Consider the following 16,616-nt stretch of genomic DNA (forward strand, 5'->3'; position numbering starts at 1 on the left):
TTGGTGAACCAGGCAAGGCAGCCACCCAAAAATCCGAGGCTACTGAGTCTGCCGATAAGAATATGGTGATTGACCGAGTCGAAAGCCTTAGCAAAGACGGCTGCACAGTACTGTCTTTTATCGATGGCGATTATGATATCGTTTAGTACCTTGAGCGTGGCTGAGGTGCACCCGTGACCGGCTCGGAAACCAGATTGCACAGCGGAGAAGGTACGGTGGGATTCGAGATGGTCAGTGACCTGTTTGTTGACTTGGCTTTCGAAGACCTTAGATAGGCAGGGCAGGATGGATATAGGTCTGTAACAGTTTGGGTCCAGGGTGTCTCCCCCTTTGAAGAGGGGGATGACTGCGGCAGCTTTCCAGTCCTTGGGGATCTCAGACGATATGAAAGAGAGGTTGAACAGGCTGGTAATAGGGGTTGCGACAATGGCGGCGGATAGTTTCAGAAATAGAGGGTCCAGATTGTCAAGCCCAGCTGATTTGTACGGGTCCAGGTTTTGCAGCTCTTTCAGAACATCTGATATCTGGATTTGGGTAAAGGAGAACCTGGAGAGGCTTGGGCGAGTAGCTGCGGGGGGGGCGCAGCTGTTGGCCGAGGTTGGAGTAGCCAGGCGGAAGGCATGGCCAGCCGTTGAGAAATGCTTGTTGAAGTTTTCGATAATCATGGATTTTTTCGGTGGTGACCGTGTTGCCTAGCGTCAGTGCAGTGGGCAGCTGGTATACCAGAGTCTGGTATCAATAACCATGACTACCTTGAGTTGGCGAGGAGTGAGCACTTTGGGGTAGAGGTTAGGTTAGATGAAGTGAGGAAGAACAGATATCACTAAGGTTCTGTCAAGCAACAGCAATGCATTGGCTGTTCAGTTGTGGAGAAGGAGACTCAGCCTTGGAGAAAGGGGTAAATATCAGTTCATGTATGAAATGTTATTTGTCTGAATGCAGCTGTGTCGACCCTTTGGGAAGAATTAAATTTGATTAAGCTTCTCTAGTGTCCGTGAGTTATTTACTCTGATAATTAAAACCTAACACTAGATTCACAGTGATTGGATATGATGAATAGCATCAAATTCACCCAATAGTGCATATACTAAAATGTATCCTAGAAACATGCTAGTAACTGTTATTTAACACAGTGAAAAGATTGAACACACAAATAGTTATGACAGAATGACTCCCCTGGTTTCTCACTGTCAGCTATAAAAGGCATTTCCTTTCCTCTGCCTCAGTTATATAACACCTCCCATTGACTTAAAAAACGTCACACAACACAAAGTACTGAATACACGCACCCACGTGCACACACAGTGTATATCCTGTTGTAACAATGGGCTTCAGAGCACAGCAGTACACAGCAGAGTCAGACAGCTGCAACCTCTGAATCATCAAGGGCACTGATTGTGTCTTGGCATTTAGACTTGCAATGAATCTCTCCTTGAAACCTGCAGTATTGTCTCCAGAACAAAAATAATTACAGCTCAGCATATGTTTAGGGAAGTCATTTGCTTCTTGTTTGTTCCAAAATAGTTATGCATTATTAGCACTGGTGTTATATTATCAACTCAGTGTTACCAATCCTCCTTCTGTAGCAATCACACCTCCTGGTTGCTGTTGAACTTGGTCTGCTGTGCACTCTGGAAGATAAAAAAAGGTACATTGAGTGATAATAAAAGATACATGACGATTATTAACCAATGAGAGTAAAGGTTCCATCAAACCGAAGCAGAATACATCAAGAACCAGCCAGATGATCAGACAGAGTACCATGGTTATACAGAACACACTGAGAGTGACTGTGAGTTACAGTAAGAGGTTGAGATCCTCTCTCTCTCTTCCATGTCCATCTCAGCCTGTGAGATCTCAGCCTGAGAGTGGTAAGATTGTAAAGAAATGTATAAGACAATATTACATTAGCACTCTTTCCAGTACAATAGACAAAGTGTAAAGCTTACACTTCTAGCTTAATGTAGAAAGTAGCCTAAAGGAACTGACAATGACTTAAATGTTCCATGAAGTTACTATGATGAATTTTTATGTTAATATACCTACAGATATTCTGTTATTATTCATGTATAAACACTAATGTAATCTACAGAGTATCTAATTCAGGTCTATTCTTAAACACAAAGTATATTGAAATACATTTTATGCGTTGATCCCAACTTTTCAGTGGTACTGTATGTTTGTGTGGAAAGTGAAACCTAGAGTTTTTGTAAGGGGCCTGAATATACTTTTGTCACAGTGGGCCTCAGAGCACAGTAGTACACAGCAGAGTCAGACAGCTGCACCCTCTGGATCGTCAAGGGGACTGATTTTCCTGTGACATTCAGATGTGCATCAAATCTGTCCTTGAACTCAGGAGTAGTTTCCCCAACTCCAAACCTCTCCCTTCTCAGCATAAAAATGGGCTTATCATTTGCTAGTTTGTACCAGAAGAGATATGGTGATGGAGAAGTTGTATCAAATAGACAAGTGAGTGTTGTTGGGTGTCCTTCTACGACCATTACATCTTCTTTTGGCTGTCTTACATTCTCTTCTGCTCTGCACCCTGAAAAGAAAGATAAATATATCTTCACAACTTTTAATAATAATGTATATAAATCAAATCAACAAATGCACAGAAAGAGACAGATAAACTGAGTGATGTTATACCAAAGCAGCATGCAGCCAGAACATGCAGGATCAACCAATTTCTCATGACTAGTCAGTCAGTTTGAAGTGGAAAAGGTAAGGAGCAGAACAATGCTGATCTATCTATCTATCACAGAGCTTTGACACCCTCTGTTCTACTGTTGATGCTTCATGTTGTTCTGTATTACATGCAGTAGTAGACCATGGGGAGGTGTCTGTCTGTATGGCATCCTCTGAATCAGGGGTTTGTGTGCTTTGTTAGGTTGCCCCCTTCAGGTTGACTTTCATACTACACCACCAAGTGGTATAAATTGTGAGGAGTAACTACAAACATTAATATTGTTGCACTTTGTCATATTCCATATCACCACCTTGTGATTGCATACAGCACAGGTGTGACCACAGCACCGGTGTGATAACAATTATCTGATCTCAACATCTGCCATTATTATATCAAGTTGTGGTTTGATGTTTAATGATGATCCACACAGCAACAAAGCATTTTGTACAGGGTCTTATACGTATCACTTGGTATAACAACACTGGTTATAACAATCTCTGAGAGCCCAGTAGTAGAGAGATGAGTCAGTCTGCGTTTGGCTTCTTATGATCAATTCAGTTGATGGCCGGGACGTTGTGGATGATTATTTCTTATCAGGGACAGGTTCACTACTGCTCTGTGATATGACAGCTTTATACACAGGCTGGTCTTATAGACTAGACGTAACATAGGAAATGTTAGTCCGGGACAGTGAAAAAAGCAAGATGTTATGTTTGGTATGGTTACAGAAGACAGATGGTTAAAATACAAATTGTAATTCATAACATATCATACAAATTTGGTATCTCAGATTTACATTTAGAATACAACATTCTCTGAGACCATGCCATTACAAACATTGTCAATGGATTTTGACGTTTCGAACTGCAGCTCACTATCGGTGTTACTCTTCAATTTGGAACCTTGTTTGAACAGTGGCTATAATGAACATTGAGAAAACTCACCAACAAGTGCAGAAATGAATAAAAGTGGATAGAGGAACATGATGGTTGAAGTTCAGCAGCTCTCTCAGTAACACTGACGTACCACTCCTCTGTGACAGACTAAATGATATCCCCATGTGGTCTGCTTAGTTTAGCTCCTCCTCTTGAATAGATAGCAGTTTTTGAACGGTGTTGGCAGGTCTCCTGTCACTGTGGGCCTCAGAGCACAGTAGTACAGAGCAGTGTCTGTCACTTCAGCAGAGGAGATCTCCAGATCCACACGCTTGGCTTTTTTGTCATGATTTAGAGTAAACCCTGGTGTAATATCCACATACTCCTTAACCAGTAACTTTGGTGCTGAATTGGGATGTTGTCGATACCATTGAAGAGTGTCACCAGAGGTGTAGTTACAAGAGAGAGTAACTCTGTCCCTTTCTGAAGGTACTTCTACATCACTGTAGGGTGTTAAAACCTGTTCAGAACTGAGACCTGTAAAACCCACATTGAAAATTTAATTAATTTCAAATGCAGTAAATATATATATAAAAACATGCATCCTCATGTTGTGCCTTGTCTTTATAATCTTTGATTTGAAAAGTAAACACACCTAAACATAATCACCCTCAGTTTGAATGAAAATGTAATTACTTACCTTTCAAGTCAAAGAAGAGTAATAGTGAACAGAACAACATTGTAGATGGCAGGATGTGTAGAATAAGCATCAGCTGCTGATGAAAAGCACAGCATCAACTGGCTATGATCTTCATGGTAGTATCATGTTTTATCCTGAGGATTCATAATCTAATCCTGAGGTTTATACTCTAGCTCCTCCTACTGGTAATGTAGAATCAAATATGTTTCATAAACATTTCATTCGTTCACTAGAGAACGATGGCACTGTGGACTAACAGAAGACTGCAGATGTTGTAAATCCATAACATTGATTTCACTGCTGAGTCAATAAGTTTTGAGGCACTGTGGATGTCATATCACAGCAGTACAGTACAGACTGTCGTATAGTTTTTGTACAGTGTGTCTCTGTTTCATGTCAATGTGAGCTCTACAGTACAGTCGTACAGAGAAAAGTCTCACTTCAGCAGAGGAGATCTCAAGAGGAGATCTCAAGTTTAAAAGTGAGGTGAGAATATGGAGTCATGGCGGATGAAGAGGAGGAATTGGGGAGCTGACCCTGTTTATACCACAAAACACTGTATGTTGAGGAGTAGTTGCAGGACAGCAAAACTACCCTCTACACACATTTGGTATCTCGGATTTACATTCAGAATACAAAATTCTGAATGTAGTGAAGTAAAAGTATTGTCAAAAATATAAAAAAAGAAAGTAATCCCCAAAAACTCATTAAGTAGTACTTTACAGTATTTTAACTTAATTCCTTTACACCACTGGTCAAGATCAGTTTTTCTACTGTGTATCTGGGTTTCCTGTCACTGTGGGCGTCAGTGCACAGTATTACAGAGCAGAGTCTGTCACTTCAGCAGAGGAGATCTCCAGATCCACACGGTTGTTCTCTTCTTCATGTATGAGGGTCCATTTTGTACTATCAGTGTTGGTTATGATCCCAGAGTAGTCCAGTATGAGGAACTGTGGAGAGGATCCAGGGTGCTGGAGGTACCATAACAGACTGTTGGTTAATGAGCTGATGCATCTACAGGAGAGATTAATGCTACTACCCTCCATAACATCCACTACATCTGGAGAAATTATGTCCTGTAAAAAAGAAAATATGGATCACTGAGTAAATTTAGACAGCGTACAATATATCCACACTTGGTGTTTCAAAGTGTATTACCACTTGATATTTATAATACCATATTGTAATGAATGCTGAACATTGTACATTCTCTTTGTACACATTCAGTTAATGACAGGGAATTCTTACCTATAAGTGCACAAAAACAAGACTGAAAAGAGCAGCATCATAGCGACTGGGTGTGAGACAGAGACTTCTCTGTTAAATGATCTTCTCTTGGAACATTCACTCAGTTCCTCTCATGACACATAATTTGTAAAACTAAGCTCCTCCTCTTGACACAATATAATGGCTGCATATTGACTCCACTTGATGGCGCTATTGTCAAATGAAACCTGTAACTACAGTGTAGAAACTCTCTCAGGCGATGTTAGGTTTTTGTACAGTGTTTCTGGGTTTCCTGTCACTGTGGGCTTCAGAGCACAGTAGTACAGAGAAGAGTCTTTCTCTTCAGCAGAGATCTTCAGATCCACACGGGTCTTCTCTTTGTTCAGTTTACCAGAGAAGCGAGATTCAAGAGAATCAGCTCTATGTTCAGTCCCAGTGTAGTGCTGGATGAGCAGAAGGTATTGGGGAGCTGATCCTGGAGACTGTTTATACCATAGTAGACTGTCTGCTGAGGAGTAGTTGCAGGAAAGAAGAACATTACTACCCACTTCTGCATACACTTCATGTTGGTTTGGCTCTATAGTCTGCTCATAACTGCCACCTGTAAATGGGAAGAGATGAACAATGAGTAATTATTTTATTAAAATTCAATTGATTGTTGTAATTTTCTTAACAGAAAACATGACACTACTTTGAAAGCCATAACTTACCTATTACTGAGAATGTAATAATTGACCAGATGAACAACATGGCTATGGTTGGAAGTAAACAGACTAATAGCACAACAGAACCTGAAAACTCCAAACAAAATGAATCTGCAAATGTTTTCTGTTGATCGTTCCTGCTTAGTTTCGCTACAAGCTCCACCCCAAAGTACAGTTGCTCTAAAAATGCTCAATCTCCCCTCTCCTCTCATTTGTCCTCTCTTCAGTGATACTGCATCTCTCGTTCCCTCCACTGGGGAGAATGGGGGGTGGGTGGGCGGGTGGGGGAATAGTTTCCCTCCGCTATTGTATGAATCACATAAGAAGGTTTTTGTGCAGTGTTTCTGGGTTTCTTGTCACATTGGCCATCAGGGCACAGTAGTAGAGAGCAGAGTCTGTCACTTCAGCAGAGGAGATCTCCAGATCCACACGTTTGGCTTTTTTGTCATGATTTAGAGTGAACCCTGGTGTAATATCTTCATACTCCTTAACCAGTAACCAGTAACTGTGGTGCTGATTTGGGATATTGTCGATATCATAGAAGAATGTTATCAGAAGAGGTGTAGTTATAAGTGAGAGAAACTGTCCCTTTCTGAAGACACTTTACATCAGTGTAGGGTGTTAATACCTGTTCAGAACTGACACCTGTAAAACATAATACTATATATAATCAAAAACTTTTTTTTAAAGCAAATTATAAATTAAATGGAAATCAAATACAGTTTAAGAGAACACATTTTCAAAGATAAAGACATTCGTACATATATCATGTATTGGCTTTGTAATAATTTATTTGAAAAATAAATACACCTTAAGGCATTTGAAAATATCCATCTCCACCATCATTATTTATTAACGTTTCAAGCTGCAGCACACTATCAGCGTTACTCTTTTAATTTGGAACATTGATTAAACGAACATTGAGAAAACTCACCAACAAGTGCAGAAATGAATGAAAGTGGAAAGAGGAACATGATGTTGGAAGTTCAGCAGCTCTCTCAGTAACACTGAGGTATCTCTCCTCTGTGACAGACTAAATGATATCCCCATGTGGTCTGCTTAGCTTAGCTCCTCCTCTTGAATAGATAGCAGTTTCTGAACAGTGTTGGCAGGTTTCCTGTTGCTGTGGGCTCCAGGGCACAGTGGTGTCTATCACTACAGCAACCTGTGTGGAGCTCCAGGTCCACACAGGTTCTCTCATTGTTCAGTTTAGCAGCCATTCTTGGGTATGGATGAGTAGCTCCCACTACAAGCAGATGTACAGTGTCTCTGAGGAGGAGGAATTGGGATGCTCATCCAGTGTACTTTCTGTATCACTGGAGATAATTAACATTTACTGTTGTTGCTGTTGTTACTGTTGTTACTGTTTTAATTCTCAGAATAAAAACTCAACGGACACTATGTCACGCCTTGGTCATAGTATTTTGTGTTTTCTTTATTATTTGATTAGGCCAGGGTGTGACATGGGTTTATGTTATATTGTATGTTCGTATTGGGGTTTGTAGTATGTGGGATCGCGGCTGATTAGGGGTGTTGTATAGGCTTGGCTGCCTGAGGCGGTTCTCAATTAGAGTCAGGTGATTCTCGTTGTCTCTGATTGAGAACCGTATTTAGGTAGCCTGGTTTCGCTTTGTATTTTGTGGGTGATTGTTCCTGTCTCTGTGTAGTTTCACCAGATAGGCTGTAATAGGTTTCACGTTCCGTTTGTTGTTTTTGTATTTTGTATCGTTATTTCATGTATCACGATCTTTGTTCATTAAAGACATGAGTAACCACTACGCTGCATTTCAGTCCGACTCTCATTCTACAAACACTATGAAAGCTCAAACCAAGTTTATTCTTCCCAGAGGGTTAATACAGCTGCAGTAGACGATGACATTTCACACAAGCATTGATATTTAACTCTATCTCCTATGCTGAGTCTCCTCCTACACCTCTAAACAACCAATGCATCTCTGTTGCTATAAATAACCTTAGTATAACCTTAATACCCTTAATAATCTGTTCTTCCTCACTTCATCTGACCTGACTTCTGCCCCAAAGTGCCCACTCCTCCCCAACTCAAGGCTGTCATGGGGACTGGTACCAGACTGTGTCTCTTCTCGTCCCAGAGGATCCCTACCATAAGATGCCTGATAGCTAACAATAACATATCCTGACATAATGTAAACGTTATACATTACCCTCTCTCCCCCAGTGACATGAATAAGTATATGTCATATTCTCAGAACCCAACAGTCCCCCTTCTTGAACAATAGCTTTCTACTGTTCAACTTACAGGATAACAAAACATGAACAAAGGATAAAACATGATTAACATTGAGGTTTACAAACTCAGAGACTTAAGGCCTCTGTTCTATAGTCACACCATGCACAGTCTTATTTCCATTTCTCACAGGACACTGATAATAACGTGTCCAATGGATCTGTTGACTTCTTCCAGTTCAGTGTTCCTCTTCTGGTTCATAAGAGAATGATAGCACAAGACTTGAGAAGCAAAAATAAACACAAAACATAACAGTATTAACAATGTGGTAAGCTATGCATAATGATTTATGCATGAAAACCCAAAGTCTGAGACCATGACAGTTCCCACTCTCTTCACCTGACTCAATGCCTCCAGGATACTTTTCTGCTGCATTCCACAACAATGAAAGCCCTAAAAGCCTCCTTAAGCTTTCGCCCAGTCTTCCCCTTTCCGGCCCCAGAATCCGAGAGGTGTTCCCAAGCCATGTCATTTTCACTTTGTTCCCCATCTCCTCCATTGCCACCTGATAGGCACATCACCTGATTGGCAGAGTACAATTACCCCAACATCTATCCTTTCATATGATGCATTAATGCAACCGCTGTGTCAGATTTCAACAAAACTTTACTGAAAAAGCACACCATGCAATAATCTGAGTAAAGCGCTCAGACAACAAAACAAGCCATACAGATATCCGCCATGTTGTGGAGTCAACAGAAGTCAGAAATAGCATTAGAAATATTCACTTACCTCTGATGATCTTCATCAGAATGCACTCCCAGGAATCCCAGTTCCACAATAAATGTTTGATTTGTTCGATAAAGTCCATAATTTATGTCCATATACATCCACTTTGTTCACGCGTTTAGTACACAATCCAAACTCACGAGGCGCGGGAAAGTCCAGGCGAAAGTTCAGACGAAAAGTCATATTACAGTTCGTATAAACATGTCAAACGATGTACAGAATCAATCTTTAGGATGTTTTTAACATAACTCTTCAATAATGTTCCCATCTGAGAATTCCTTTGTCTGTAGAAATGCGATGGAACGCAGGTCGCTCTCACGTGAGCGCATGATCAGCTCATGGCACTCTGGCAGAGCCCTGACTCATTCAGCTCTTATTCCCCCCTTCACAGTAGAAGCATCAAACAAGGTTCTAAAGAAGGTTGACATCTATTGGAAGCCTTAGGAAGTGCAATATGACCCCATATGTCTACACTGTATATTCGATAGGCAATGACTTGAAAAACTACACACCTCAGATTTCCCACTTCCTGGTTGGATTTTTTTCTCAGATTTTTAGCTGCCATATGAGTTCTGTTATACTCACAGACATCATTCAAACAGTTTTAGAAACTTCAGAGTGTTTTCTATCCAAATATACTAATAATATGCCTGAGTAGCAGGCAGTTTACTCTGGGCACCTTACTCATCCAAGCTACTCAATACTGCCCCCAGTCCCAAAGAAGTTAACAATCCAATCCTGAGACCGAGTCCTGAGACCTCACATGTGGAGTGAGCATGGAAAGAGATAACATTGTGGGAGAAATGAACCAGACAGAATGGTGGTAGTGGCTCAGGTGAGACTCGTGTATGTGGGAAAACTGATTACTTGGTATTAAAATCAAGACATTACCAAGGGCCATCAAATATGACAGGCAAGTCTTACATAGATATGTGCCGTTGGGAAGGAGGAAGTACCAGGAGGAAGGGTGGTGGTATCGAGGAAGATCTACACACTGCAAACAATTTAGACTAAGAATGCATTGAAATACCAATCTTTCATTACCATGCACCTCACAACAGGAAAACAGGGACAAAGGGGTGTTGTCATGAGAAGAGTTATTACCGGCAATAAAATGTCCTGTTTATACATTTACATTCTAACTAGGATGATGTGTGCTAGGTTGAGAAGCTTGAATTCAAGTCACACTCAAAGAAAAGCACAACGGACTGTCATTCTAAATTTGAGTTGGATAATGTATAGAATGTTTCAGTTATGATTTGGATACAGCGAATGAGAGTTGCTATCTAACGGCGAGGGGTGGGGTTACTGCTCATAGGGAGGCTCTAGAAACATTATATGTAGGTGTCCTCTGACAGGGAGGTTATTTGAGAACTCACTGGATGACAGCTTGGTAGAAACATTAAGTTTTTGTATTCAGAGATTGCTGGATGATACGGTACAATTAATTGCATACAAGGCAGAGTCTGTGTTTTGCGTTAACACACATGAAAATGAAGGAGACGGGTATGGAAACCAGTATCACATGGGCATAGAATGTAACGGATGGATGAATCTTTCCCCAGTTTTAGTCGCATCAAGGGTGGTGTGAAATTATTAAATATGTACATTTTCTCTTTCCTGTTTAAGTAAAAATGTTTTTAGGTTTCGTGGAACATAAGAGTGATCATTATTACAAAGGAAGGACTGATCTATATCGACTAATTGATGTGAGAATGATTTAGTATGTTTATAACTTTAGAAGTGTTATGCAGATGAATGAGGACCCAAAAGCGACTTGGCGAAAACAGAGTCTTTATTCCAGTAAAGGATAAGAGCACTACTCCTGGACAATCAGAGCAGAAAACAAAACATAAAAACTTAAATCCACTCGTAGTGACGAGGACAGACTGGAGACTCGACCATTAACTGTAGGTTGCCTCGGGAAGGCACCGACCGTAGCGGACTCAGACACCTGCTCACACGCAGCATCTGAAGGAGACAAGACACGACAGGGCGAGACCAAGACACAGCACAGCGAACATCATACAAGGATCCGACAAGGACAGAAGCGGAAAACAAGGGGAGAAATAGGGACTCTAATCAGAGGACAGAATAGGGGACAGGTGTGAAAAGACTAAATGAGTGAGTTAGGAGAATGAGGAACAGCTGGGAGCAGGAACGGAACATAGAGAGAGGAGAGAGAGGGAGGGGGAGAGAGAGGGATAGAAAAAGGGAACGAACCTAATAAGACCAGCAGGGGGAAACGAACAGAAGGGAAAGCATAATGACAAGACAATATAAGACAAAACATGACAGTACCCCCCCACTCACCGAGCGCCTCCAGGCGCACTCGAGGAGGAATCCTGGCGGCAACGGAGGAAATCATCAATCAGCGAACGGTCCAGCACGTCCCCGAGATGGAACCCAACTCCTCTCCTCAGGACCGTAACCCTCCCAATCCACTAAGTACTGGTGACCACGTCCCCGAGAACGCATGTCCATGATCCTACGTACCTTGTAAATAGGTGCGCCCTCGACAAGGACGGGGGGGGAGGGAAGACGAACGGGGGTGCGAAGAAAGGGCTTGACACAGGAGACATGGAAGACAGGATGGACGCGACGAAGATGTCGCGGAAGAAGCAGTCGCACAGCGACAGGATTGACGACCTGGGAGACACGGAACGGACCAATGAACCATGGAGTCAACTTACGAGAAGCTGTCGTAAGGGAAAGGTTACGAGTGGAAAGCCACACTCTCTGGCCGCGACAATACCTAGGACTCTTAATCCTACGTTTATTGGCGGCTCACAGTCTGCGCCCTGTAACGGCAAAGTGCAGACCTCACCCTCCTCCAGGTGCGCTCACAACGTTGGACAAACGCCTGAGCGGAGGGAACGCTGGACTCGGCGAGCTGGGACGAGAACAGAGGAGGTTGGTAACCCAGACTACTCTGAAACGGAGATAGCCCGGTAGCAGACGAAGGAAGCGAGTTGTGAGCGTATTCTGCCCAGGGAGCTGTTCTGCCCAAGACGCAGGGTTTCTAAAAGAAAGGCTGCGTAGTATGCGACCAATCGTCTGATTGGCCCTTTCTGCTTGACCGTTAGACTGGGGATGAAAACCGGAAGAGAGACTGACGGAAGCACCAATCAAACGACAGAACTCCCTCCAAAACTGTGACGTGAATTGCGGACCTCTGTCTGAAACGGCGTCTAACGGGAGGCCATGAATTCTGAACACATTCTCGATGATGATTTGTGCCGTCTCCTTAGCGGAAGGAAGCTTAGCGAGGGGAATGAAATGTGCCGCCTTAGAGAACCTATCGACAACCGTAAGAATCACAGTCTTCCCCGCAGACGAAGGCAGACCGGTAATGAAGTCTAAGGCGATGTGAGACCATGGTCGAGAAGGAATGGGAAGCGGTCTGAGACGACCGGCAGGAGGAGAGTTACCTGACTTAGTCTGCGCGCAGTCCGAACAAGCAGCCACGAAACGGCGCGTGTCACGCTCCTGAGTAGGCCACCAAAAGCGCTGGCGAATAGAAGCAAGAGTACCTCGAACGCCGGGATGGCCAGCTAACTTGGCAGAGTGAGCCCACTGAAGAACAGCCAGACGAGTAGAAACAGGAACGAAAAGAAGGTTACTAGGACAAGCGCGCGCGCGACGCAGTGTGAGTGAGTGCTTGCTTAACCTGTCTCTCAATTCCCCAGACTGTCAACCCGACAACACGCCCATAAGGAAGAATCCCCTCGGGATCAGTAGAAGCCACAGAAGAACTAAAGAGACGGGATAAGGCATCAGGCTTGGTGTTCTTACTACCCGGGCGATAAGAAATCACAAACTCGAAACGAGCGAAAAACAACGCCCAACGAGCTTGACGTGCATTAAGTCGTTTGGCAGAACGGATGTACTCAAGGTTCTTATGGTCAGTCCAAACGACAAAGGAACGGTCGCCCCCTCCAACCACTGTCGCCATTCGCCTAGGGCTAAGCGGATGGCGAGCAGTTCGCGGTTACCCACATCATAGTTGCGTTCCGATGGCGACAGGCGATGAGAAAAATAAGCGCAAGGATGAACCTTATCGTCAGACTGGAAGCGCTGGGATAGAATGGCTCCCACGCCCACCTCTGAAGCGTCAACCTCGACAATGAATTGTTTAGTGACGTCAGGAGTAACGAGGATAGGAGCGGACGTAAAACGCTTCTTGAGGAGATCAAAAGCTCCCTGGGCGGAACCGGACCACTTAAAGCACGTCTTGACAGAAGTAAGAGCTGTGAGAGGGGCAGCAACTTGACCGAAATTACGAATGAAACGCCGATAGAAATTAGCGAAACCTAGAAAGCGCTGCAACTCGACACGTGACCTTGGAACGGGCCAATCACTGACAGCCTGGACCTTAGCGGGATCCATCTGAATGCCTTCAGCGGAAATAACAGAACCGAGAAAAGTGACGGAGGAGACATGAAAGGCGCACTTCTCAGCCTTCACGTAGAGACAATTCTCTAAAAGGCGCTGGAGTACACGTCGAACGTGCTGAACATGAATCTCGAGTGACGGTGAAAAAAATCAGGATGTCGTCAAGGTAGACAAAAACAAAGATGTTCAGCATGTCTCTCAGTACATCATTAACTAATGCCTGAAAAACAGCTGGAGCATTAGCGAGACCAAACGGCAGAACCCGGTACTCAAAATGCCCTAACGGAGTGTTAAACGCCGTTTTCCACTCGTCTCCCTCTCTGATGCGCACGAGATGGTAAGCATTACGAAGGTCCAACTTAGTAAAGAACCTGGCTCCCTGCAGAATCTCGAAGGCTGATGACATAAGGGGAAGCGGATAACGATTCTTAACCGTTATGTCATTCAGCCCTCGATAATCCACGCAGGGGCGCAGAGTACCGTCCTTCTTCTTAACAAAAAAACCCCGCCCCGGCAGGAGAGGAAGAAGGCACTACGGTGCCGGCGTCAAGAGACACAGACAAATAATCCTCGAGAGCCTTACGTTCGGGAGCCGACAGAGAGTATAGTCTACCCCGAGGAGGAGTGGTCCCCGGAAGGAGATCAATACTACAATCATACGACCGGTGAGGAGGAAGGGAGTTGGCTCTGGACCGACTGAAGACCGTGCGCAGATCATGATATTCCTCCGGCACTCCTGTCAAATCACCAGGTTCCTCCTGAGAAGAGGGGACAGAAGAAACAGGAGGGATAGCAGACATTAAACACTTCACATGACAAGAAACGTTCCAGGATAGGATAGAATTACTAGACCAATTTATAGAAGGATTATGACATACTAGCCAGGGATGACCCAAAACAACAGGTGTAAAAGGTGAACGAAAAAATCAAAAAGGAAATAGTCTCACTGTGGTTACCAGATACTGTGAGGGTTAAAGGTAGTGTCTCATATCTGATACTGGGGAGATGACTACCATCTAAGGCGAACATGGGCGTAGGCTTCCCTAACTGTCTGAGAGGAATGTCATGTTTCCGAGCCCATGCTTCGTCCATAAAACAACCCTCAGCCCCAGAGTCTATCAAGGCACTGCATGTAGCACCCGAACCGGTCCAGCGTAGATGGACCGACATAGTAGTACAGGATCTTGATGGAGAGACCTGAGTAGTAGCGCTCACCAGTAGCCCTCCGCTTACTGATGAGCTCTGGCTTTTACTGGACATGAATTGACAAAATGTCCAGCAAGTCCGCAATAGAGGCACAGGCGGTTGGTAATCCTCCGTTCCCTCTCTTTAGTCGAGATGCGAATACCTCCCAGCTGCATGGGCTCAGTCTCTGAGCCGGAGGGAGGAGATGGTTGCGATGCGGAGAGGGGAAACACCGTTAACGCGCTCTCTTCCACGAGCTCGGTGACGAAGATCTACCCGTCGTTCTATGCGGATGGCGAGTGCAATCAAAGAGTCCACACTGGAAGGAACCTCCCGGGAGAGAATCTCATCCTTAACCTCTGCGTGGAGTCCCTCCAGAAAACGAGCGAGCAGCGCCGGCTCGTTCCAGTCACTTGAGGCAGCAAGAGTGCGAAACTCTATAGAGTAATCCGTTATGGATCGATCACCTTGACATAGGGAAGCCAGGGCCCTAGAAGCCTCCCTACCAAAAACTGAACGATCAAAAACCCGTATCATCTCCTCTTTAAAGCTCAGGTAATTGTTAGAACAATCAGCCCTTGCCTCCCAGATAGCTGTGCCCCACTCTCGAGCCCGGCCAGTAAGGAGTGATATGACGTAAGCAACCCGAGCTCTCTCTGAGTATGTGTTGGGTTGGAGAGAGAACACAATATCACACTGGGTGAGAAAAGAGCGGCACTCAGTGGGCTGCCCGGAGTAACAAGGTGGGTTATTAACCCTAGGTTCCGGAGACTCGGCAGACCAGGAAGTAGCAGGTGGCACGAGACGAAGACTCTGGAACTGTCCAGAGAGGTCGGAAACCTGAGCGGCCAGGGTCTCAACGGCATGACGAGCAGCAGACAATTCCTGCTCGTGTCTGCCGAGCATGGCTCCCTGGATCTCGACGGCAGTGTTACGAGAATCCGTAGTCGCTGGGTCCATTCTTGTTCGGATCCTTCTGTTATGCAGATGAATGAGGACCCAAAAGCGACTTGGCGAAAACAGAGTCTTTATTCCAGTAAAGGATAAGAGCACTACTCCTGGACAATCAGAGCAGAAAACAAAACATAAAAACTTAAATCCACTCGTAGTGACGAGGACAGACTGGAGACTCGACCATTAACTGTAGGTTGCCTCGGGAAGGCACCGACCGTAGCGGACTCAGACACCTGCTCACACGCAGCATCTGAAGGAGACAAGACACGACAGGGCGAGACCAAGACACAGCACAGCGAACATCATACAAGGATCCGACAAGGACAGAAGCGGAAAACAAGGGGAGAAATAGGGACTCTAATCAGAGGACAGAATAGGGGACAGGTGTGAAAAGACTAAATGAGTGAGTTAGGAGAATGAGGAACAGCTGGGAGCAGGAACGGAACATAGAGAGAGGAGAGAGAGGGAGGGGGAGAGAGAGGGATAGAAAAAGGGAACGAACCTAATAAGACCAGCAGGGGGAAACGAACAGAAGGGAAAGCATAATGACAAGACAATATAAGACAAAACATGACAAGAAGTGCATTAGGAGTAGTGACTATTGTGTTATGGGTTAGATGGAATGATATATGCGCAAATGTAACTGTAGCAGGAGGCGAGGTACACATGAGCCCTGTGTTTGAGACAGAATGTTTACATAGGGCTGTTAAGTGGGATGGAATGTGACTGGGGTGGAGATCTGTGGGGGCTCATAAATTAAGGTCAAATGGCCTGGTAGCTGGTAACTGGGACACCGATGGAAATACCAGGGGCTGTTATTCAGGTGTAAAATTTGTGATCTTGCCATAATGGGAGAGTCTATGTTTTCAGGAAATGACCCATGCATTGCAGT

General features: G+C 44.2%; 1 long non-coding RNA gene and 1 gene segment (V, D, J or C); both read right to left on the reverse strand.

Annotated features, from left to right (window-relative positions):
• Positions 1-2,403: 2,403 nt before the first annotated feature.
• LOC118402134 (T cell receptor alpha variable 38-2/delta variable 8-like) lies at positions 2,404-7,196 on the reverse strand. The segment is given in 5 exon segments: positions 2,404-2,545; positions 3,634-3,895; positions 5,857-6,092; positions 6,202-6,840; positions 7,130-7,196. Coding segments are annotated over 3 exon segments (408 nt in total).
• LOC118402135 (uncharacterized) lies at positions 3,957-5,704 on the reverse strand. Its single transcript, XR_004829434.2, has 3 exons — positions 5,513-5,704; positions 4,265-5,340; positions 3,957-4,101 (listed from the first exon to the last, which is right to left on the reverse strand). It is a non-coding gene; the product is annotated as an uncharacterized LOC118402135 (long non-coding RNA).
• Positions 7,197-16,616: the final 9,420 nt, after the last annotated feature.

The sequence above is a fragment of the Oncorhynchus keta genome, chromosome 23 (assembly GCF_023373465.1).
Source record: "Oncorhynchus keta strain PuntledgeMale-10-30-2019 chromosome 23, Oket_V2, whole genome shotgun sequence".
NCBI lineage: Eukaryota > Metazoa > Chordata > Actinopteri > Salmoniformes > Salmonidae > Oncorhynchus > Oncorhynchus keta.